This window comes from Thalassophryne amazonica, chromosome 5 (genome assembly GCF_902500255.1).
Source record: "Thalassophryne amazonica chromosome 5, fThaAma1.1, whole genome shotgun sequence".
In the NCBI taxonomy this organism is placed as follows: Eukaryota; Metazoa; Chordata; class Actinopteri; order Batrachoidiformes; family Batrachoididae; genus Thalassophryne; species Thalassophryne amazonica.
The window spans coordinates 29034670-29061398 of NC_047107.1; the positions used below are offsets into that span (position 1 = coordinate 29034670).

Below are 26729 nucleotides of genomic sequence, written 5' to 3' on the forward strand. Positions count from 1 at the left end.
TGACGCGTACATGGCCACCGTCTCCAGCTGTCAGACCTGGTACTGCTGGCAGAGAACAGAAACAGTATTGATGAGTGTGAGTTCGTACACTCAGTAATCCCACAGTCTGTGTTCTTTTGGGAAGGAGCACCTCCACCTCCAGTCACACACTCGTGCAGCTCCTGTCTAACCACTTATCTGGTTGGAGTGTGAAGCGAAGCCGTCGCTGATCACACCAAACGCCAATCCCTCAGATAAGGCACACCACAGGAAAACGGCTGCAAAGAAGTTCAGACTCTAAGTCAGAGTTAAGTGTAGCAGAGAAATTACCTCTCTAGTGGCTGATTTCTCAGCGGGGAGGTGAAGTTGTAGTCCGGCCTTTATGGTGGTGGTGATGAACTGTGGATGAGTGACAGCTGGTGCTGATGATGAGTGACAGCTGTCACTCCTGGTTGCTCCGACGCCCTCTCGTGCTTGAAGCCAGCACTTCAAGCAGGGCGCCATCTGGTGGTGGTGGGCCAGCAGTACCTCCTCTTCAGCGGCCCACATAACACAAATCTTAGAAACATGGTGTCTAACCAGATCCTTACTCTGGATGGCATTACCCTGACCTCCAGTAATACTGTGAGAAATCTTGGAGTCATTTTTTATCAGGATATGTCCTTCAATGCGCATATTAAGCAAATATGTAGGACTGCTTTTTTGCATTTGCGCAATATCTCTAAAATTAGAAAGGTCTCAGAGTGATGCTGAAAAGCTAATTCATGCATTTATTTCTTCTAGGCTGGACTATTGTAATTCATTATTATCAGGTTGTCCTAAAAGTTCCCTGAAAAGCCTTCAGTTAATTCAAAATGCTGCAGCTAGAGTACTGACAGGGACTAGAAGGAGAGAGCATATTTCACCCATACTGGCTTCTCTTCATTGGCTTCCTGTTAATTCCAGAATAGAATTTAAAATTCTTCTTCTTACTTATAAGGTTTTGAATAATCAAATCAAATCAAATCAATTTTATTTATATAGCATCAAATCACAACAAACAGTTGCCCCAAGGTGCTTTATATTGTAAGGCAAAGTCAGGTAATCAGAATAATCAAGTCCCATCTTATCTTAGGGACCTCATAGTACCATATCACCCCAATAGAGCGCTTCGCTCTCAGACCGCAGGCTTACTTGTAGTTCCTAGGGTTTGTAAGAGTAGAATGGGAGGCAGAGCCTTCAGCTTTCAGGCTCCTCTCCTGTGGAACCAGCTCCTAATTCAGATTAGGGAGACAGACACCCTCTCTACTTTTAAGATTAAGCTTAAAACTTTCCTTTTTGCTAAAGCATATAGTTAGGGCTGGATCAGGTGACTCTGAACCATCCCTTAGTTATGCTGCTATAGACTTAGACTGCTGGGGGTTCCCATGATGCACTGAGTGTTTCTTTCTCTTTTTGCTCTGTATGCACCACTCTGCATTTAATCATTAGTGAATGATCTCTGCTCTCTTCCACAGCATGTCTTTTTCCTGATTCTCTCCCCTCAGCCCCAACCAGTCCCATCAGAAGACTGCCCCTCCCTGAGCCTGGTTCTGCTGGAGGTTTCTTCCTGTTAAAAGGGAGTTTTTCCTTCCCACTGTCGCGAAGTGCTTACTCATAGGGGGTTGTTTTGACCGTTGGGGTTTTTCTGTAATTATTTTATGGCTTTTGCCTTACAATATAAAGCGCCTTGGGGCAACTGTTTGTTGTGATTTGGCGCTATATAAATAAAATTGATTTGATTTGATTTGGATTGGCAGACCGGGGTGGTGGTCCCTCTGCTTAAGAAGGGGGACCAGAGGGTGTGTTCCAACTACAGGGGGATCACACTCCTCAGCCTCCCCGGTAAGGTCTATTCCAGAGTACTGGAGAGGAGAATTCGACCAATAGTCGAACCTTGGATTCAGGAGGAGCAGTGTGGTTTTCATCCTGGTTGTGCCACACACTGGACCAACTCTACACCCTCCATCGGGTGCTTGAGGGTTCATGGGAGTTTATTCAACCAGTCCACATGTGTTTTGTGGATCTGGGGAAGACGTTCGACCGTGTCCTTCGAGGCGCCCTGTGGGGGGTGCTCCGGGAGTACGGGGTCCGGGATCCTTTGTTAAGGGCTATCTGGTCCCTGTATGACCACAGCAAGAGCTTGGTTCACATTGCCAGTAGTAATTCCAGCCTGTTTCCAGTGCACGTTGGCCTCTGCCAGGGCTGCCGTTTGTCACCGGTTCTGTTCATTACCTTTATGGACAGAATTTCTAGGCATAGTCAGGGTGTAGAGGGGGTCCGGTTTGGGAACCACAGAATCTCGTCTCTGCTGTTTGCGGATGATGTGGTTCTGTTGGCTTCGTCAAATCAGGACCTTCAGCGTGCACTGGAGCAGTTTGCAGCCGAGTGTGAAGCATCCGGGATGAAGATCAGCACCTCCAAATCCGAGGCCATGGTTCTCGACTGGAAAAAGGTGCTTTGCCCCCTTCAGGTCGGTGGAGTGTCCTTGCCTCAAGTGGAGGAGTTTAAGTATCTCAGGGTCTTCTTCAGGAGAGAGGGACAGATGGAGCGTGAGATCGACAGACGGATCGATGCAGCGTCTGCAGTGATTAAGTGGACCTTGGATAAAGTGGAAGAAAATGGATGGAGATATATATATATATATATATATATATATATATATATATATATATATATATATATATATATATATATATATATATATAATTATCTTTGAGACAAGATTCAAAATGCATTCTCCACCACACGACATGCACGAGGCAACCTGTAGCTGTAGATAATTTCTCTGTGGTTCTGGCAGCAACAAGAGAATGGTTTCACCAGCCAAGTTCTGAGAGCAAATGTGTTATAGCTACGTAACGATATGACACAGGCTTTATTTTATATAGTGTGGCATCAAGTGGGACAAAGTGGGACGCATTGGCATGATGAACTGCACGGCAGTGCGGGGATTACATTCGTGCGTGTCAAGGTGGCTTAAGTCTGGCAACCCTATGATGGACTGGCAGTCTGCCAATGGTGCACCCCCCACCCGACATTCCGTGACCCTTAACTGGAAGGACCATAACTTGTGACATGAGTAAGTTAGACTCATATGAAGCTCCTTGAGGCAGCTTTGTTGTGATTTGGCGCTATATAAAATTAAAGTTAAGTTAAAGGAATTGTAACAGAAATGGTGTGGCTGGAAAGAGCCTATAGAGACCTTCAAAATGGTGTTTAAATATTTGTTCAATGTCACCTGAAGAAAGGTATTTGAAGGTTGGAAGATCTTGGTAATTTACATCTGTGTGTTCAAGGGAAAAACACCAGAAAGCTGTGACCAGTGTCTCATTGTTCACATTTCAGAATGATGGTACTCTGTCAAACCTAATTATTATCTCCTTTACATGTGTGATTTGCAACGATCCACCGCATAAACACTGTTTTCTGACAGTAGTTTCCAAGCTTAAAAAACAGGCTATTTCACCATGTCTGCCGTCTTGACACCAGTTTTGCGGATCATAAAAACATGCATGCGAAGGCTTCGATCAACACCAAACTTCACAGAAAAGTACATAATCACATGAATTAAATGCTCTATATTATTAGAAAACTGATCTTACTCACCTTTAAACATCAAATGTTTTTGATGCAATTTTTCAATTCAATTTTTCACAGAATTTCCTAACTTCTACTCATCACAGGAACACCATTCGAAGATGAGGTTGCAGGGGGAATTTAATCTCCGTCATCAAATAGGGAGATTCCCGATTGTCAAAAAATAAACGCATTCCTCGAAGCACAAACTCAGCACTACTGCCTGGAAAGTCTCGCAAGCCAGGTGCAGCTGATACAGCCACAGCAGCAGGCGCCATATTTAGGTCATACGCGCGTACCTCCTTGGGGAGGTGATGGTCAAATGGTTAAGACGTTGGGCTTGAAATCAGAAGATCCTTGGTTCAAATCCAAGCCTGACTGGAAAATCACTATTGCTCCCGGTGTGTAGTGAGCACCTTGTATGGCAGCACCCTCACATCTGGATGCATGTGAGGCGTTATTGTAAAGTGCTTTGATCGTCTGATGCAAATGGAAAAGCACTATAGAGGGTCTTCATGTGACGTATCGGTCATGTCATTTTGTGTCCCGTGGCCATTCTGGATTACCATGCGGTGGCCGCTGTGTTACGCTACATGCATTTGGCGAACAATTGCAGAAGCTTCAACGTCGGTGTAAAGAAGCCTCACGGCACCGTGGCGCTGAGATATCTGCCGCTAACAGAAATCCACTGCTACCAGAATTTTATTTTATTTTATTTGGCCATAAAATTATATAAGAATACATAAAAATACTGCTGAGGATAACACAAGAACACTTCCAATACAGATGCTTATTTACACTGTGGTCCTCGAGCACCGAGCTGCTGATCCCCAAGCTGCCCTTCTAGTGCCTGGTGAGAGAAATCACTCAGGACTTCAAGACGACCTCCGCTTTCAGAGCTCCGCTGTGATGCTCTGCAGGAGGCCGGCGAGGCTGACCTGGTTGGCAGCTTCCTAGTTCACAATATCGCAGTGTCACACTGTCGGCCAGTTCGTCACATCACCACTAAATTCACTATCTGGTATAAGATACGGATCCACTGAACCAACTGCTACACATCTATCATGATAAATAGCTTTATCTCGAGGATTTAAAGCATCGTAATAACCAGACATTCTGTCCATTTTCTAACACGCGCCAGCCTCCTTGTAATCCACAATGGAGACAGCACCTGTCCTGCAGCAAATCGGTCACGTGATTGAAAACCCTCTATATAAATGCAGTTCTTTACCTACTTTTAGTTGTTGCTTCTTTGGCAGCCAGTCTGCTCTGTGTAAGCCTGATCCCGTCAGATCTTAGAAGCTAAGCAGTGCGGGACCTGGTTAGTACAGGAGACCTCTTTGGAACACCAGTGGCTGTGTGTGTTTCTCCAGGTAACACTGGAGTTGCGTCAGGAAGGGCATCCGGCGTAAAACCTGTGCCAAAATATCAATGCGGATCTGGTTGCATCCGCTGTGGCGACCCCGAACACAAAACGGGAGCAGCCGCGAATGGACAACCAACCAGTTTTTGCTTCTTTGGCCCACAAGCCGCCTGTTTGAGACCACTGACAGGATGCCTTTATCAAAGTTTGCAGAAGTAATTCGTGTCAGTTGTGCCTTGATATTCGTGAGACTATGAATCCTCATAGTAATTCTGAGTAAAGAAACGTATTAATCCGATTACCGGATTCATAAATTCAATAAAAAATCCAAAGGGATTTCTCAGGTTTATACTGAGGGGATAAAAAGCAACACAACGTTATAACAAAACAGCAAAGTATAAACTGTGAGTGCACTTCTCCGAGGTTCCCACAACGTGCGCGCGCGCAGATAAATCCGCTATGGCAACAGCGGAAAAAGACAAAAAAAAAAAAAAAAAAAAAAAAAGGAAAAAATTTGACAACATGGCGCACTTTCTTTGAGAAAACTTCCTCCGAACGTTTCATAGCTTAGTCTTTGTGAGTTTTTGTCGCCTGTTATTGACACTCCCGGTGTTGGTTTGAGGTGTTTTTTTGTTTTGTTTTGTTTTTTTGAAGGCTGAAGACTGTGATGGGATGAAAGCGAAAATCCACAGTCAGACGGGATGGAGAAGCAAACCACTCTGAAAGAGAAGGTAAATACATTAAAGACAAACTTCTTTCTACGTCTGTCAGCTTTATTGTTCTTTTATTACCCACCCGAATGTAATAGGTTTTTAGACCACGTCGTGGACAGAAAGTATAAGTGCCTGCGAAAAGGTAAAAAGCTTTCTATCGATTATTTTCCGCTCATGCAGCAGCTGCAGCTGTGTGGGATTTTCTGGCCCACACAATAGCCAACATCAATGTGATTTAAATGCCAGAAATAATTACAGAACAGGCCTCATATACATTCACATTTCTTTGCTATGTACTGGAAAGAAAAACTGAGCAGCAGCAGCTATCTTGGCGCTGGAGTGAGCGCACACTTCCGCCAGCAATCACTTTGAAGTCCTAACCTGGATCTGAATGAAATTTAATTTGATTATCTGTCATGTTTAAGCTAAGATATAGGATTGCCACAGCATTTCTAGTGTTTTATATCAGTCTTTCAGTACGTGTTCCACGCACGTGCTATGCGAATCAGCATAAATTAATTCTTCACACTCCTGAAACTGACCATCATTTTTGGAAGGGCAATGCGCAGCACACCTCTAGTGTCAAAATGAGGCTGGATCTGATGTCTCAGCTGCCTAGCGACCTTGCAAATTGTTTTATCTTAAATGAGGATTTGGAAAAGAGTTATAGTTTCCAAAATGCACCAGACGTTTGGAAATTTAAACATTACTTCTATGAATCAATATCTAGATACAAACGTGCAATGCAAGTGCATCGATTCATTAAGTGTGCATAGATTCATTTGACGCGTTCAATCGTGTTTCATCGCTCGCTGCCTCCTTGCATTGATTTTTTTGTCCTCCAATGCACATTGAATGCACCACGGATAGAAGCATCCAGAATGCCGAGAAAGACCGGCGTCTGGTGTACCTGGAGAACCGTGTTGCGGAGTTGGAACAGTACACAAGGATGAACGACATTATTACAGGAATTCATATTAAACCTCGATCCTACGCACGGGCGGTGTCAGAAGACAGCGGAGGGGAGGCCAACGAGCAGGAGGCCAGCTCAGTGGAACAACAGGTGGCTGACTTCCTGCAATCTAAAGGTATTCAAATGGACTGTAATAACATTGAAGCGTGCCACCCCCTGCCCAGGAGAGAGGATGGAGACAAGCGAGCAGTTATAATGAGGTTTGTCAACAGAAAACATAAAATGGCATTGTTAAAACAGGGACGGAAACTCAAAGGAACAAACGTATTCATCAATGAACATCTGACCAAAAGAAACGCAGACATCGCCAGGAAAGCTCGTTTCTTAAAAAAGCAGGGAAAAATTCAACAGACATGGACATCCAACTGCAAAACATTTATCAAATTGAATGGAACACCAGAACAAGCGAAGGTTATGGTAATCAGGAACATCGAGGATCTGGACAAATATGACCAATAAGGTATGAGGACACAAACACATCACAACACCATGACACAGACCAGAGGAACCTATTCATCTACATCTGGAGACAAGAAGGATATAACTCAAAGGATTGCTGATCATGGAAAAGTAGAACTGAGAACATTTAAATACACAGACCACAATGTACTGGACTTGGAGCACGATACAGACCCGGACAATAATTTCTTCTCAAATATCAATGACAGTTGTTGCTATTATACAGATGAACAGTTTAATCGGATCATTAAAATGGATAACAAATTATCAATAATCCATTTCAACAGCAGAAGTCTATATGCAAACTTTAACAACATTAAAGAATATTTAAGTCAGTTTAAAAAAATATTTAACATAATTGCTATATCAGAAACATGGATCAATGAAGATAAAGGAATGGATTTTGAACTGGATGGATATGAATTTAATTGTGTAAACAGAAAGAATAAGAGTGGAGGAGGAGTGGCTGTGTATGTGGATAAGAACATGGATTATAAAATAGTAGACAATATGACAACTGTGATTGATAACTTATTAGAATGTATAACTATTGAAATATGTGAAGAAAAAAGCAAAAATGTATTAGTCAGCTGTATATATAGAGCACCAGGATCTTGTATTGAAACATTCACTGACTGTATGGGAAAAATGTTCTCAAAAACTAATCAAAAAACTGTTCATTTGTGGTGACTTAAATATTGATCTGCTCAATCCAAATAAGCATAAAATAACAGATGAATTTATCAGTATAATGTACAGTATGAGTTTATATCCAAAAATCACCAGGCCAAGCAGAATTACATCCCATAGTGCTACCTTAATTGATAATATATTCAGCAATGATATTGAGAATAACACTGTGAGTGGATTATTAATCAATGACATTAGTGATCATCTACCAGTTTTCATCGTTTATAATAGAAACCATCGGCGGAATCAGCCAGAGGAGAAAATAAAATACAGGCGAGTGCGGACAGAGGAAAACATGAACACACTAAAGAAGGATTTACAGGAGCAAAACTGGGAAAAGGTATACAGTGAAAGTGATGTTGATAGTGCATATGAAACTTTTTTTACAAATATTTACATCATTATATGATAAAAATTGTCCAATTAAACAAGACTACAGAAAACAAAAAATCCAAGCTCGACCATGGATGATGAAAGGGTTACGAAATGCATGTAATAAGAAAAATACACTGTATAGAGAATTCATAAAACTAAAGACTAAAGAGGCAGAAAATAGATATAAGAAATACAAAAATAGATTAACTAATATTATACGGGTATGTAGGAAGGAATATTATAGTAACATATTATATAATAACAAAAACAATATTAAAGGAATATGGGATATATTAAATAGCATTATCAAAAATGGTAATAAAAAACAGAGTTACCCTCAGTATTTCATTGATAATAATGTCAAGAAGGAAAATAAGGATGAGGTAGTCAACGGTTTTAATAATTTTTTTGTAAATATTGGACCAAGCTTGGCAGAAAAAATTCCCGATTCCCAACCTGAGGATTGGGATAATAATCTCATAGAAAGAAATCCCTGTTCAATGTTCCTCACAGCAGTGGATGGAAAAGAAATTATAGACATTGTGAATAATTGTAAATATAAAACATCTACCGATTTAAATGAAATTGATATGGTGGTGGTAAAACAGGTCATTGAATGGATTGTAGAACCATTAACATACATCTGTAACTTATCATTTCAAACCGGTAAATTTCCCAATCAAATGAAAATAGCTAAGGTTGTGCCGCTGTATAAGACTGGGGATAGACACCACTTCACAAATTATAGACCTGTTTCTTTGCTTCCACAATTTTCCAAATTATTAGAAAAGTTCTTCAATAATAGATTAGACAAATTCATAAATAAACATAAATTACTTACTGATAGTCAATATGGATTCAGAGCACATAGTTCAACATCACTTGCATTAATAGAATCAGTTGAGGAGATTACAAACGCCATAGACCACAAATTACATTCAGTTGGAATATTTATAGACCTTAAAAAGGCTTTTGATACAATCAATCATGACATATTAATCAATAAACTTGAACAGTATGGGATTAGGGGGTTGGTGTTGCACTGGGTGAGAAGCTACTTAAGTAACAGAAAACAGTTTGTGAAGTTGGGGGAATATACATCATCATGCTTGGACAATGCTTGTGGCGTCCCACAGGGGTCAGTATTGGGTCCAAAACTGTTTCTAATTTATATAAATGATATTGTCAATGTTTCCAAAATATTAAAATTAGTATTATTTGCAGATGACAAGCATTTTTTGTTCAGGGGGGGATTTGCAGGAGTTACTGAGGAGGATCAGTATAGAAATGGGAAAATTGAAAATATGGTTTGACAGAAACAAATTATCATTAAACTTAAGTAAAACAAAATACATGTTATTTGGCTATTGTAATACAGACATACAGGTTCAGTTACAAGTCGAGGGGGTAGATATTGAAAGGGTACATGAAAATAAGTTTCTGGGGGTGATAATAGATGATAAGATAAACTGGAAGACTCATATAAAACATATACAAAGTAAACTGTCAAGAAGCATTTCAGTTCTAAACAAAGCGAAACATATTCTGGACCACAACTCACTCCGCATTCTTTACTGCTCACTGGTTTTACCATATTTACAGTACTGTGCAGAGGTATGGGGTAATACTTATAAAGGTACAACACAATCACTATCAGTAATGCAGAAAAGAGCTATAAAAATTATTCATAATACTGGCTATAGAGATCATACAAATCCACTATTTTTACAATCCAAATTCTTAAAATTCACAGACTTGGTTCATTTTCAAACAGTACAAATTGTGTATAAAGCAATAAACAATTTACTTCCAGCAAATATTAAAAATATGTTTTTTAACAGATCAGGGGATTACAGTCTGAGGGGGAAATTTAATTTAAAGCATCAGTGGGCACGAACAACATTAAAAGGTTTCTGTATTTCTGTCTGTGGGGTGAGGATGTGGAACAGATTGGGAGTGGGGCTCAAGCAATGTCCAAGCATGAACCAGTTCAAACAGCGGTACAAAAATATGGTTTTTTCTAGGTATAGGGAGGAGGAAGGGTAATGAGGGTTAGGGTGTTTTTGTTTTTGCTTCGGCTTGTAAATATATAGTATTTTGTATGTAAGTAGGTATGTGTAGGTGTATATTTATGTTTGTGTATATATATGTGTATATATATATGTGTATATATATATATATATATATTGATATCGGTTTAGGTGTGTAGGAATCTATGTGTATATGTGGCAAAGGGTATTACTGGTTGTGGGGAAGAAGGGGTAGGGATAAATAAGCTGATGCTTCACCCTACCCCTTTTCGGACATGTTGGGTACACAGTAGGAACTTTTTTGTTGTTGTCTTTACTGATCTATCTTGTAATTGTTGTTGTATCAAATGTTCGAAATAAACAGTTTTCATTCATTCATTCATTCAAGCTAGAAAGCACATTTCTACCACAACAAAATTTATGACATCAATAGCCTTTTTGCTTAACGATTCCCTTTAGTACATAGAAAATTTACAAGCGGTATTGATAAGGGAATCGATAAAGAATCAGATCGATAAGCATCGATGATGCACCGAACTGACCGAAATCAGATGTCTGCCGTGCCACTGCTGTGCTCTGATCAGTCCACCGTCTTTTATTACGAAATGATTGTTGTACAGAAGCTTCAGATATCTATCGCTGAGATACATGATGAATGGAGTGCAGTTTTGAGCAGAAATGAGGTGATAATTGGTGGATCGCAGCTAATGCTTTTAAATGACGCATGTGCAGTGAAGGCAGGGGGGACCAGTTTTTTGGGAGTGACCGTTCGGTCAGCGACACCGGCTTTTTGCACTTCACGCAGTTGTATAATTCAGGTAATGGAACGGGAACATCCCACTAGTCTGAAGATTCAGGTCAATAAATGAATTTTTTTGATGCCAAGTTTCAGTAGGCTGCAGTACTAGCTGTATACTTTTTTCGATTCAATTAAAAGTCGATGCAAGAGTGACTGTGACTTAAAAAAGATGCACATATATAAATGTCATACACACTATTTTGTAATTAAGACTTTGGTACGGGTGATTGTGAATTGCGATGTTTGGCTTAATTTGGAGTAAATACACACAGACTAGTGATCCTTTGGACTACTGAATGCTTCCTGTACAGAACACATGACAGGAGAATGTTCTTTGCACGTTGTTAATGCTGCCTGTTTTGACAGAATTGTTCCTCAGTGTCTTGTAAAGATGCAAGATTGAGTTAATTGACTAACTAGCAGTTTGTGTGTATTTTGGAACAGAAAGTATGAAAATGGGAAAAATAAAACCATTTTAGGTGTTAGCGTGCATGTGCAATGTTAGCATCCCAGAAGAATAGACTATTGTTGTATTGTTTGGCATGTGCGCAATAAGTACTCCCGAAGCTGCTCGCGTGGAACCGCTTAGGGTGCAAAAGCGTTAAGTGAGCAGTTTTCAAACATGCAAGCGCCGCATAAGTTACACGGACATGGTCGAATCTATGGATAACACTGCAGCAAATGTCCATAACATGCTTAAAAAAGGGGGGAAGTCTCTTAATCATGTCCAGGATGTGACAGTCGGTAAAATGCTTCACACTATAGTGTCGCAGTCTTGGAATAATGCTTTGCCTCCCAAGCTGATAGCGTAAGTGGGACTTCACGCTTAGTCATGCAAGAATTACACACCTTTGAGAATGCACATTCAGTTTACAACATTGGTCTATTACCCAAAGCCAAAAATCAGAAAACCCTGGCTTCAGTGTGGACATAATGGTTCCACTCACTCATGAAACCAGCTGATTCCAATTAGTTCAACTCTTCAGGCAGATAAATGAGCTAATCAATGAAATGACCTGTTTTAGGTCCACAGGTAAAAGCAGTGCATGGTGGGACTTTTACTCAGTGAAGCTCAGGTTTTCCGCCTCTGCCAAAAATGTATATTAATGTATCACCGTTGTCTACAAAGGCTTCTGTGTGTTTACGTGAATGTATTCTGTGAACACAATAATTTCAGTTAGTACAGCTGAGGGTGGAGAAAGCTGCACAGAACCTTAGCATCTCGGTTGAACCTCTTCAGGTGGGTAGAGGTGATGTTCTGCTGGTGTTGTAAATTGTTTGTTCTTCCATCTGGGATAGAGATATTAATCCAACAGACTGGAAGAAAGGAGTTGTTGTCCCTTTTTGGAAAGGAAAGGATGATCGTCTGGATTGCAACATCTACAGGGGTATTACACTGTTGTCAGTGCTGGGAAATGTACTACTAGCAAGGGTCATTCTTAATAGGATTTACTTACAATTATTTGCTGCTCAGCGACCAGAGCAGCCTGGCTTCACGCCCAAGAAGTCAACCATCAACTGCATCCTAGCTCTGCAAGTACTTACTCACTGCAAGCGTGAGATCTGGCAGCACTTCTTTGCAGCCTATGTTGATTTTCTGAAGATGTTTGATTCACTTGATTGGGCTGCTCTCTGGGACATTCTAAGAATTTATGGGACCCCCAGTACATCATAGATTTGCATACAGCCAGCATGCAAAGTGGATCCTGAAAGTATTCACAATGCTTCACTTTTTCCACATTTTGTTTTGTTGCAGCCTTATTCCAAAATGGAGTAAATCCATGTTTTCCCTCAAAATTCTACTTATATCACCCCCATAATGAAACATACATTTTTTTTAATTTTTGCTAAATTATTAAAAATAAAAAACAAGGAAACGCGTAAGTATTCACACCCTTTGCTCAATACATGTTTATGCACCTTTGGCAGCAATTACAGCTTCAAGTCTTCTTGAATATGATGCTACAAGCTTGGTGCACCTATCTTTGGGCAGTTTTGTTCATTCCTCTTTGCCGCACCTATCAAACTCAGGTTGGATGGGGAGCGTCGGTGCACAGCCATGTTCAGATCTCTCCAGAGATGTTCAGTTGGATTCAGGTCTGGGCTCTGGCTGGCCCACTCAAGGACATTCACAGAGTTGACCTGAAGCCACTCCTGTGATATCCTGGCTGTGTGCTTAGGGTCATTGTCCTGCTGAAAGATGAACCTTCACTACAGTCTGAAGGTCAAGAGCGCTCTGGAGCAGGTTTTCATCCAGGATGTCTCTGTACATTGCTGCATTCATCTTTCCCTCAATCCTGACTACTCTCCCAGTTCCTGCTGCTGAAAAACATCTAGGGCTGCAGGTATTGATTTTTTTTTAGTAATCGAGTATTCTATCGATTATTCTGGTGATTAATCGAGTAATCGGATAAAAAGTACTTTTGCGTTTTAAAACATTAAGTCCAGGGCTCTCCCTAAGTAATGGCACAATGTCACTGCGTTATTATTTATTTTTTCACATCTTTACAAGTTTTGGATCTTTCCTGGTGTCAGGAGCTCAGCCAAAGTTGGGCCAAAGTCTTGACATTTTGCTGAAATGGCGATGGGTTGTGGCTTTCTGTTTTTTGTTTTCCCCAACTTGTAAAATTGAACCGTTTTTATTCATTTATTTATTTATTTATTAAGGTGGTGGACTGGGTCCCTGCATGAATTTCTTTTTAACACTCTGGGATTCAGCCAGTGCATTTCATTTTCAGCTGGAAATTAAACATGCAGCCTCGCAGTCACTGGTTTATATTATTATTATTTTATTGAGTTCCCATGTTTGTGAAGCATTATGTGTTGCCCAAAAAAGCGAAAAATAAAAAGCGAAACACTCATTGCGAGTCACACAGAAGAAAGAGTGGACTTCTTTCAGAGACTGTCTGTGGCCGGGACGGAGCTGTGTGAGGGCAGTGCTGAGTCGCTCACACCGGGCAGAGAGAGGCAGTAGCCGGCCGCCGCGCGTAGAGCGGCCAGCAGACAAACTGCGTTTTAAAAAAACAAACAAACAAAAAAAACCACACTGCTTTGCATGAAATGCACAGTAAGCTATTTCAGATGATCAACGTGGACCGTCTTTTTCCTAAAAGGCTTTATTTCCCTCTGTTTGTCGCGTTGGAAAGCTGTAGCTTTTGTGCTAATTTGATTAGCACTTGCTCTACTTCTTCTTCTGTTTGTTTTTCTGGGGACATTACAGCACCACACACAGGCCTGGCATATGTACTACAACGTTAAACGAAGCTTCGAGGCATAGAAATTTGCCTTTTTTGTAATCGAATTATTCGAATTACTCGACTAATCGTTTCAGCCCTAAAAACATCCCCACAGCATGATGCTGCCACCACCATGCTTCACTGTAGGGATGGTGCCTGGTTTCCTCAATCTTTCAATCTTTGTCTCATTAGACCAGATAATTTTGTTTCTCATGGTCTGAGGATCCTTCAGGTGCCTTTTGGCAAACTCCAGGTGGGCTGCCATGTGCCTTTTACTAAGGAGTGGCTTCTGTCTGGCCACTCTACCATACAGGCCTGATTGGTGGATTGCTGCAGAGATGGTTGTCCTTCTGGAAGGTTCTCCTTTCTCCACAGAGGAATGCTGGAGGTCTGACAGAGTGACCATCGGGTTCTTGGCCACCTTCCTGACTAAGGTCCTTCTCCCCTGATCACTCAGTTTAGATGGGCGGCCAGCTCTAGAAAGAGTGCGGGTGGATCTGATGGAGGCCACTGTGGTCATTGGTACCTTGAAAGCAGCAGAAATGTTTCTGTACCCTTCCCCAGATTTGTGCCTCGACAATCCTGTCTCAGAGGTCTACAGATGATTCCTTTGACTTCGTATTTGGTTTGTGCTGTGACATGCACTGCCAACTGTGGGACCTTATATGTAGACAGGTGTGTGTCTTTCCGAATCATGTCCAATCAACTGAGTTTACCCCAGGTGGACTTCAATTAAGTTGTTGAGACATGTCAAGGATGATTAGGCTGTGAATACTTATGTACAGTGCTCAAAGGTTTACATACCCTTTTTTTTTTTTGCCAATTTCAGAGAATAGGAATGATAACACAAAAACTTTTTCACTTGTGGTTGTGTGAAGCCATTTATTGTCAAACAACTGTGTTTACTCTTTTAAATCATAATGACAACAGAAACTACCCAAATGAATCCCTGTTCAAAATGTCTGTCAAATGAACGGGATAGGGAGACTCGTACGAAATGTGTCACTTGCAGAAGGGGTGGGGGTATAAACAGTAGATTATATAATTTTAAATTCAGCATTTGGCATTTTGATTACACTGGCTCATTCTGATAGTTTGTTGATGACATCATTGATTTGCATCAAAATTAAGAACCACAAGGCTTTGTTTGGAAAAAAAAAAGGCCTTATCAAGCTGTTATTTTTGATTTGATTGATAATGAAATGCTGTTATCAAATAAGTGTGTGCACATCGTCTCTGCAGGATGGAGCTCGACAGCTGCTGCTTCAGTACAGAGCCACAGCCACCGTGTGTGTTTAAAAAAGAAAAAAGTAGTATTCTGCTTTAAATATGCAAAAAACAAACAAACAAAAAAAAACTGATTACAAATCAACAGGGAACATCAGTCTTCCTCTGTTTGCTAAGCTCAATGTAACAAGAGGCAGTTCTCACAGGTGACATGGTGACAGTTCACAAACTTCACAATCATCACATCATTTCATATTCACACCAACTCCGTTTCTGGTGAATGGTGCATGTGATATCACATTTCTCACGACCAGGAAGGTAGCAGTTTCCAAAAAAAATTAAGTGGTTCTTCCCATTCCTCCTTGTCGTGTGTTTCTCCTGTTTACAGAGCAAGGGGATGACATTACCTTTCTGCAACAGATTTATTGTTTCTTTCAGGAGGTGTTGATGGACTAGCTGTCTGCGTGTATGGTTGGACCCAGGATAGTTCTGTAATGTAGTTGATGTGGCATCACCAGTATGCTCCCAGACTTGACCTTATGTTTAATCATCTGCTCCTCATCTGCATAGTGACACCTGGGTAACTGATTAAGTAGGGGATTCCCTGTTGGGGTGAGAATTTGGTGGGGAGCTTGTCTCCTGTGGCTTCTACAGTATTCATGAAGGCCCAGGTGGAGCGCTGAACATGAGACGACTAAAAAATAAGTCCTCAGCGGCATATCAGGTGTAGGAGGTGATGGCTTGTAACCCAGTGGCTGTGAAGGCAGATGTAGGAGTAGAGGATTTTATGAGAGTTTAGGGTTGTTTGGTGCAATTAATTAGCATGTTACTAAGCATGAAGTGATTTTATTTACCAGGTCAAGTGCCCCTTGTTTTTGTTTTTATTTTATTTATTTGTGTGTGTGTGTGTGTGTGAGAGAGAGAGAGAGAGAGAATATAACGATACTTATAATCCAGTGTAAGAATCCCAATCCTCACCTCAAACACAGAGAATGTTTGGGATCCTTAGGAGGATTATGACCACAGAGAATTCATTATTGTTTGTGAATTCCCACTTTTGTTCGTGAGGAGTTTTTCTACTTTTGGTTGCTCCTGTTAGCTCAGAGTCCTCACAGTAGATCCTGTGGATCTGTATATTGATTCAGCACAAGTCGCCCTTCCTGGGACCTCATTTATAAACATTGTGTGTGCACAAAAACCATGTGTGCACTTTTTCCCCACACCTGAATAGAAATTTAGAAGAATGACTCATGCAAATTATTACCAATCAGTCATTCTTCAGATTGGGGGTACACATGCTTTTCAGAGCAAGTTGAGCCAAATATCATGAATAGGAAAAGAATAAGGCCAGGTAGGATTTAACACAAAACATAGCAGCCAATGCCATTTATTTTAATCATCATTTTCCCATTTAGTGATAATTTTTATCATTTACTATCATTAAAATATTGTTTCTGTTCATATGCACACCTATGGTTGTGTACAGTTTGCAATTCAAGAACTGACAATTTCACATTTGATGAAATTTCTCTTATTGACTTCCCCCCCTAATTTGTAATTTCTACGTGGTGTAACAGAGTGGTCCATCTTTAGAATGATGGACACAGACTGACTGGATACGCACATGATTTAAGATTGTGTTTGTGTCATGGAAAAAGATGGGAGTGGATAGCAGGTCTGTGCACATACGTCTACTTCCATGACTACTGAGATTTATAAAGGAGAACCATGTGTACGGTTTTATAACTCTGGCAAAAAGAATGCCTGCATATTTCTGCCTTTGTGCATACCAACAGTTTTAGTCGTGATTCTGCACAGAGTTTTAAAAATGAAGATCCAAGAGGACAAACAACCTTAAGTGCATGTTTTTGATGGAGGAGGGAGGAAACCCACATAGACATGAGGAGAATATGCAAGTTTTACACAGAAAGGAAATGTGCACTGGTGGGCTTGAACCCAGGACCTTCTTCCCGTGAAGCAATTGTGCAAAGAATTGAAGTATTTCCTTTTAAATACTACTTCCCCTCTTCTTACCTTAAATATGAAGAACAGTTGTCTGTCCTTTAACACAGTATGAATCAGTTTTAAACCAAGACCAGGTTGAACACAATTTTTGAACGAACACACACACACACACACACACACACACACACACACACACACACACACACACACACACACACACACACACACACACACACACACACACACACACACACACACACACACACACACACTTTTTCCTTGCTTCTGTAGTTTTGATGTTAAACAAATGCCAAGTTATCTCTTGTTATGCATTGAAGACAAAATGTTCATAAAATGTAATACCTTCTGACTGATTTATCTTTTGTGTATTCCTGTGGCTTCATTTGCCTTTCACATGCACAGTGGCACCTAAACATGGCAGATTTTTCAGTGTTTCCTCCTTTCTGTCTGAATATTGGCTCAAAATAGTTGTTAATCCTCACTTTGAGGTTTCCATGTTATTGCATCTATGAAGTATGGAAGTATGAATGTATCTACTGCCATATCTTCCTCGACATTTCCATGCCTCCACTGGAATGTCATCTGGACCAACTGCCTTTCCACTCTTCATAGCTGCCCTCACTTTATCCTTACTAATCTCTTTCACATCCTGATTTACTCTATCTCCACATCATCCAGCCTTTTCTCGCTCTTATTTTCTTCATTCATCAACTCCTCAAAATATTCCCTCAACCTTCTCAAAACACTCCTCTCGCTTGTCAGCACAATACCATCTGTATCCTTTACCACCCTAACCCACTGCACATCGTTTCCAGCTCAGTCCCTTTGTCTGGCCAATTGGTGCAAGTCCTTTTCTCCTTCCTTACTGTTCAACGTCTTGTACATCTTGCTATGTCTTTTCCCTGGCTTTTTCCACTTGTCTTTTCACCTCACGCTGCAGCTTCTTGTACTCTTGTCTACTTTCTTCATCACTCTATCCCAATTCTTTTTCGCCAACTTCTTTCTCCTTATGCATTCCTGAACATCTTCATTCCACTACGAAGTCTCCTTGTCTTCCTTCCACTGTCCAGATGTTACACACAGTACCTTCCTAGTTGCCTCCTTCACCATATCTGCAGTACTTGTAAGGCCCAAGTTCATGAATTTAGGCAGCAATGAACTTGTAAAGCTCAGTGAAGTAAATGATTAGGCTCAGTTAAAGGAATGCAATAAAAATAGCCAAACTGACATTTTCGCGGTGTGATACAGCAGTTTGGGACATGTCTCCCTCGCCACATCTGCAGTACTTTTCCAGTTGTCCAAAATTGCTTCCCCTCCATCCAGTGCTTGTCTCACCTACTCACTGATATTTCACATAAGTCTTCCTCCTTCAGCTTCCACCATCTGATCCTTTGTTGAGCTCTGCTCTCTTCCTCTTATTTACTTCTGAAGTCATCCTACAAACCACCATCCTATGCTGTCTAGCTACACTCTCTCCTGCTACCACATCACCATCTACAGCAGAGGTGCTCAACCTTTTTTGAACCGAGATCGACTTTTAAAGTTGACAGTGTATCAAGATCTAACAAGCCATATCAAACACCATAGTGTAGCCACAATATATTGTGCACCAAAATAATAACACAGTTTTTGTTGTGATGTCTGCCTGGAAAACCTGATGTCCTGTGCACCGACAGCATTTCCAGGATTTTGTATTATGAACTGTTTTATAATTTGTGTTTGTAGCATGGCCCAAGCAGAGGGTCACCCCTTTGAGTCTGGTCTGCTTGAGGTTTCTTCATCAGAGGGAGTTTTTCCTTACCACTGTCGCCTGTGTGCTTGCTTTGGGGGTTGGTAAGGTTAGACCGTACTTGAGTAAAGCACCATGAGGCAGCTTTGTTGTGATTGGCACTATATAAATGAAACTGAAATTGAATTTTCTGGCAGGTTTTAACAATAATGCATCACTGAAGTAAATGTGCATTGTGGAAAAGAATAAGCACAAGTAGGCCTAGGACTGGCCTCAAGTTGGAAAAGTTGTTCCCTACCTTAGTGGGACTTCTGACACCAAGAGGAGGAAGCTGGTCTGCCATAGTCCAGACAGTAGGAGCTGAGTGCAGCCGTAAGCAGGCACTCAGACACTCTCTTTCTGCATTAGATTCCAGATTTGGACATTCATGTCAAGTGTTGCTCTGGATTTGAGCTCAATGTCATTTTTCAGTGTGAGGATCCAGGTTGAAGAGTGATACCACTTTGGATGATATACAGTCCGCATCTATATTTTCCCCAAATGGAAAACAGAGCAAACTGACAACAGGCTCTTTAGATGCAAAGTCAGTAAAGCGCCTGTCATATTCTGACAAGATGTTCTGCACGTGATCATCATAACGTGCACTCTTAGGTGCCACAGTCTTTGTCCTGGTGCTTAATTTCTGTGTCCATGTATGGAAAGTTCTGCAGGTCACACTGTTGCAACCTGCTTGATAGCACGTGTAATTTGCTTTTAAACTTGCTTTCAAATCCAAAAGCTGTGCATATTCAGCATGATTTGAACGTTTCAGCAATTCTTTAATGTTAGGCAGAAAACTGTTCAAGAAATTTACCTCTGCTGAGCCACCTAATGTTTGTGTGCAGCAGAATTGTGTCTCCTCCAGCTCTGAACAGAATAAATGTCCTCAGACTCCTGGCCCAAACAGAACACTGCAGTCTTGTTGGCCACATTCATCACTCTTCATGCTCGCAGACTTTTCAATTCCTGGACTTTTCAGATGAGCAGAGGGGATTTAGCCGGGTTAGCATTATAGAAGTTAGCATCGTATTTCTTTTGAAATCTTTTGAAATGCCGCTCCAAATTTCCTTTCTTCAGTAAAGCCACATTTACATTGCCCATAAGACAGATGAATTTGCCATTTGAATAAATGAAAAAATAGTCCGGGATGAAAATTACAATTTTTCGAGCTCTTCTTCTCTGGCGTTTAACAGCAGCCGGCATCCTTGTTGGTGCATTGCTGCCACCTGCTGCATCAGTCTGTTATAGGAGCACTAAATTCTCAAGGATTTTTTTTTTCATGCGATCGACTGGAACTCAGCCTGAGATTGACCAGTCGATTGCGTTTGACTGGTTGGGCATGGCAGATCTACCTTTTCTTTCAGCTTGCACCTCCGTTACAGGGTTGGAAAAAGGCGTTTTTTTTTTTTTTTCCTAAAAAGAAACTAAAAAAATATATAATTCGTTATAATATTTATTGACATGTTAAAACATAAAGGTGCACACACAACATGTACAAGTACCATTAATTAATGGTACTGATTTCATATTTCGGTGATGTTTTAAGTACTGATTTAAAAAAAAAAAATGTATTTATTTATTTTTTCAACAGTGATTTAAATCAGCTGATTTAAATCATACCAGCCCTGGTCTCTTACAAAGAATGTAGTCCACCTGTGTGCGCCTTCCTCCACTCTCATGTCCACCCTTTTAGTTTTCCTTTTCGCACAGCAGTAGCCCAATTTCCACCGACACCCTGTTGCGGCACTGGTGGTGGTTGTTGTTGTTAACCCAGGCCTCAACGGATCCAGTATAGAATTTCCATTTGTACGATGCATGGTTGGGTTGGCTTGTTTTATGCTAGATGCCCTTCTTGATGCAACCTTACTCATTTATCCGGCCTTGGGCCTGGCACTCAGAGTGTACTAGCTGCACACCCTATGTGGCTCAGTATCCTGTTTTCTGTGTTAAAGGCAACTAAAACATAAAAAGGAATCTGCATCCGGATCCTGATCAACATCAAAATTTAATGGATTTTACCTTCTAATTAGGTCAGTCCTTCTTTCAGCCTTTGTGGGGATTGGCTGAAAACATTTTATATGAACAAACAAGCAGACAAATGCTGCTGTGAGAAGCTCCAAACCAAAATCTTGTCTTCCCCATAAAAGAGATGTTGAATGTTTCTCTGCCTTTGTAGAGTTGAGCCTTTGTATTGCTTAAACTCTGTGTTGGTCTGCACAGGGAGCTGGTTGGGTGCAGGCTTTCATTATCTCACTCTCCACCCTTCCTGCCCAGTGCCCACGTTGACAGCCCCCTGTCTGTGTTGGAGCAGATGAATCAACCTACCTTCCTCTAAAATCCGATTATACTCTGGTGGAGGTGTAGAGCTTGTTTGGAAAGAAAACTTGTGTCCACCAGGGTTCAAGACATCCTAATGTATTATAGATGCTACTGCTGATATATCTGTGTGAGTAAACCTTTGAGTGTCAGTGAGCACAACAGTGGTGTCAGCTCCTCAGAGTTTTTATGTGACAAGAGCAACAGCACAAGTTCTCCTGTCTTTACTGCTGTCTTTTACTTTTTAGCTATTGTTCATGTGCACTAGTACTGGCGTTTGTCTTTTTTTTTTAAAACAGATTCCAGTGAAATCTGTTGGAAAGATGGCCCTTTGGCCAAGGAAAAGATGATTAGACTTTGAGGTGGATCCACGTCCAGATGGAGATCCAGGTTCTTTAATTACATAATCTCTACCATTTGGTTTCAGTGTTGTTCTTACTTTGGTGAATCAGCACAGGTGAAACATGATTGTTTTTCAGTCGGCCATGGTGGACTTATGATTGATTGGGTTCTTTTAATTACTTGTTAGTGTGCCGCAGCAGTGCCACTCTGAGCACACTGGCTCCTGTCAGAGCTCAGAAATAAAGCAGGCTATGTCCTGATGAGTCCTTGGCTGGGAGACTGCTTGGGAATGCTGTGAGCATGTTCGTCCACGTAGAACTGGAGTTGTATCATGAAAGGCATCTAGTGTAACTCTTGTGCCAAATCCAAATGTGGATCTGTACTGCTTTAAAAAAAAAAAATCTCTCCAACAGTCTAAAGGCAAGCAGGTTTAGCTCAGACAAACATCAGCCATGGACAGGAAGTAGTCAGACTTTACATTTAACCGAGCATACAGTGATTTTTTTTTTTTTTTTTTGAGCAGTGCATGTCTATATTTTTGAGGTTGTAGTTCAAATGCAGGCAGCACGGTGGATTAGTGGTTAGCACTGTTGCCTCACAGCGAGAACGTCATGGGTTCAATTCCCACCTGTGGCTTTTCTGTGTGGAGTTTGCATGTTCTCTTCGTGTTTGCGTGGGTTCCCTCCGGGTGCTCCGGCTTCCTCCCACATCCAAAGCCACGCAGGTTAGGCATATATATATATATATATATATATATATATATATATATATATATATATATATATATATATATATATATATATATATGTATGTGTGTGTGTGTGTATATGTATGTACAACCACTGCGTGTCATTGCACACAAAGTATACAACGGTTTAATCATTGGCATGCAAGATTTCGTGCCAGTGCAGAGCCAAAGTTCGTGCAAGTGTCAAGATGCGTTAACTTTGCACTTTAGCTAACTTACTGCCATGTTACTTTTATAGATTTTTTTTTTCTTCATGTATATGACACTGCTTTTGTGTGTGTATACAGTGAGGCAAATAAGTATTTGATATACTGTCGATTTTGCAAGTTTCCCATCTACAACCCCAGTTCCCCATCGGCGGAATCAGCCAGAGGAGAAAATAAAATACAGGCGAGTGCGGACAGAGGAAAACATGAACACACTAAAGAAGGATTTACAGGAGCAAAACTGGGAAAAGGTATACAGTGAAAGTGATGTTGATAGTGCATATGAAACTTTTTTACAAATATTTACATCATTATATGATAAAAACTGTCCAATTAAACAAGACTACAGAAAACAAAAAATCCAAGCTCGACCATGGATGACGAAAGGGTTACGAAATGCATGTAATAAGAAAAATACACTGTATAGAGAATTCATAAAACTAAAGACTAAAGAGGCAGAAAATAGATATAAGAAATACAAAAATAGATTAACTAATATTATACGGGTATGTAGGAAGGAATATTATAGTAACATATTATATAATAACAAAAACAATATTAAAGGAATATGGGATATATTAAATAGCATTATCAAAAATGGTAATAAAAAACAGAGTTACCCTCAGTATTTCATTGATAATAATGTCAAGAAGGAAAATAAGGATGAGGTAGTCAACGGTTTTAATAATTTTTTTGTAAATATTGGACCAAGCTTGGCAGAAAAAATTCCCGATTCCCAATCTGAGGATTGGGATAATAATCTTATAGAAAGAAATCCCTGTTCAATGTTCCTCACAGCAGTGGATGGAAATGAAATTATAGACATTGTGAATAATTGTAAATATAAAACATCTACCGATTTAAATGAAATTGATATGGTGGTGGTAAAACAGGTCATTGAATGGATTGTAGAACCATTAACATACATCTGTAACTTATCATTTCAAACCGGTAAATTTCCCAATCAAATGAAAATAGCTAAGGTTGTGCCGCTGTATAAGACTGGGGATAGACACCACTTCACAAATTATAGACCTGTTTCTTTGCTTCCACAATTTTCCAAATTATTAGAAAAGTTATTCAATAATAGATTAGACAAATTCATAAATAAACATAAATTACTTACTGATAGTCAATATGGATTCAGAGCACATAGTTCAACATCACTTGCATTAATAGAATCAGTTGAGGAGATTACAAATGCCATAGACCACAAATTACATTCAGTTGGAATATTTATAGACCTTAAAAAGGCTTTTGATACAATTAATCATGACATATTAATCAATAAACTTGAACAGTATGGGATTAGGGGGTTGGTGTTGCACTGGGTGAGAAGCTACTTAAGTAACAGAAAACAGTTTGTGAAGTTGGGGGAATATACATCATCATGCTTGGACAATGCTTGTGGCGTCCCACAGGGGTCAGTATTGGGTCCAAAACTGTTTCTAATTTATATAAATGATATTGTCAATGTTTCCAAAATATTAAAATTAGTATTATTTGCAGATGACACAAGCATTTTTTGTTCAGGGGGGGATTTGCAGGAGTTACTGAGGAGGATCAGTATAGAAATGGGAAAATTGAAAATATGGTTTGACAGAAACAAATTATCATTAAACTTAAGTAAAACAAAATACATGTTATTTGGCTATTGTAATACAGACATACAGGTTCAGTTACAAGTCGAGGGGGTAGATATTGAAAGGGTACATGAAAATAAGTTTCTGGGGGTGATAATAGATGATAAGATAAACTGGAAGACTCATATAAAACATATACAAAGTATGAGGTATGGGGTAATACTTATAAAGGTACAACACAATCACTATCAGTAATGCAGAAAAGAGCTATAAGAATTATTCATAATACTGGCTATAGAGATCATACAAATCTACTATTTTTACAATCCAAATTCTTAAAATTCACAGACTTGGTTCATTTTCAAACAGTACAAATTGTGTATAAAGCAATAAACAATTTACTTCCAGCAAATATTAAAAATATGTTTTTTAACAGATCAGGGGATTACAGTCTGAGGGGGAAATTTAATTTAAAGCATCAGTGGGCACGAACAACATTAAAAGGTTTCTGTATTTCTGTCTGTGGGGTGAGGATGTGGAACAGATTGGGAGTGGGGCTCAAGCAATGTCCAAGCATGAGCCAGTTCAAACAGCGGTACAAAAATATGTTTTTTTCTGGGTATAGGGAGGAGGAAGGGTAATGAGGGTTAGGGTGTTTTTGTTTTTTGCTTCGGCTTGTAAATATATAGTATTTTGTATGTAAGTAGGTATGTGTAGGTGTATATTTATGTTTGTGTATATATATATGTGTATATATGTATATGTGTGTATATGTGTATGTATATGTGTATGTATGTTGATGTGTGTATGTATATATATATGTGTATGTATATGTATATATATATATATTGATATCGGTTTAGGTGTGTAGGAATCTATGTGTATATGTGGCAAAGGGTATTACTGGTTGTGGGGAAGAAGGGGTAGGGATAAATAAGCTGATGCTTCACCCTACCCCTTTTCGGACATGTTGGGTACACAGTAGGAACTTTTTTGTTGTTGTCTTTACTGATCTATCTTGTAATTGTTGTTGTATCAAATGTTCGAAATAAACAGTTTTCATTCATTCATTCATTCATTCAATGTTCAAACTGGTAAACTTTATTGTTTTTGTGCAAATATTTGCTCATTTTGCAATGGATGCCTGCCACACGTTTCAAAAAAACTGGGACAGTGATATGTTTTCCACTGTTTTACATCAGCTTTCCTTCTAACAACACACATTTGGGAACTGAGGACACTCATGATTGGGTATAAAAGGAGCATCCCCAAAAGGCTCAGCCATTCACAAGAAAAGATGGGGCGAGGATCACCACTTTGTGAACAATTGCATGAAAAAGTAGCCCAACAGTTTAAGAACAATGTTTCTCAATGTTCAATTGCAAGGAATTTAGGGATTCCACCATCTACAGTCCATAATATAATCAGAAAATTCTGAGAATCTGGGGAACTTTCTACATGTAAGCGGCAAGGCTGAAAACCAACACTGAATGCCTGTGACCTTCGATCTCTCAGGCGGCACTGCATTAAAAGCCGACATTGTGTAAAGGATCTTACCGCGTGGGCTCAGGATCACGTCAGAAAACCATTGTCAGTTATTACAGTTCGTCGCTACATCTACAAGTGCAAGTTCAAACTCTACCATGCAAAGCGAAAACCATACATCAACAACATTCAGAAACATCGCCGCCTTCTCTGGGCCCGAGCTCATTTGAAATGGACAGATGCAAAGTGGAAAAGTGTGCTGTGGTCTGATGAGTCCACATTTCAGATTGTTTTTGGAAATCATGGACGTCGTGTCCTTCAGACAAAAGAGGAAAAAGACCATCCAGACTGTCACCAGTGCTAAGTTCAAAAGCCAGAATCTGTGATGGTATGGGGGTGTGTGGACAACTTACACATCTGTGATGGCACCATCAATGCTGAAAGGTACATCCATGTTTTGGAGCAACACATGCTGCCATCCAAGCAACGTCTTTTTCAGGGATGTCCCTGCTTATTTCAGCAAGACAATACCAAGCCACATTCTGCACGTGTTACAACAGCGTGGCTTCTTAGTAAAAGAGTGCAGGTACTAGACTGGCCTGCCTGCAGTCCAGACCTGTCGCCCATTGAAAATGTGTGGTGCAAAATACAACAACAGAGACCCCGGAATGTTGAACAACTGAACTCGTAAATCAAGCAAGAATGGGAAAGCATTCCATCTACAAAGCTTCAACAATTAGTGTCCTCAGTTCCCAAACGCTTATTGAGTGTTGTTAGAAGGAAAGGTGATGTAGCACAGTGGTAAACATACCAAACCCAAGCTTTACACCAAAACTGGCCAAATTTTTGTTAAA

At 40.1% G+C, this 26729-nt stretch overlaps 1 protein-coding gene across 1 annotated transcript in view; it reads left to right on the plus strand.

Annotated features, from left to right (window-relative positions):
* Positions 1-5452: 5452 nt before the first annotated feature.
* The window catches only part of LOC117510250 (tetratricopeptide repeat protein 28-like), a 33912-nt gene continuing 12635 nt past the window's right edge, over positions 5453-26729 (plus strand). Inside the window, exon 1 of the mRNA XM_034169890.1 lies at positions 5453-5670. Within this exon, the coding sequence (XP_034025781.1) occupies positions 5641-5670 (30 nt within the window). The 5' untranslated portion in view covers positions 5453-5640. The remainder of the gene's footprint in view (positions 5671-26729) is intronic.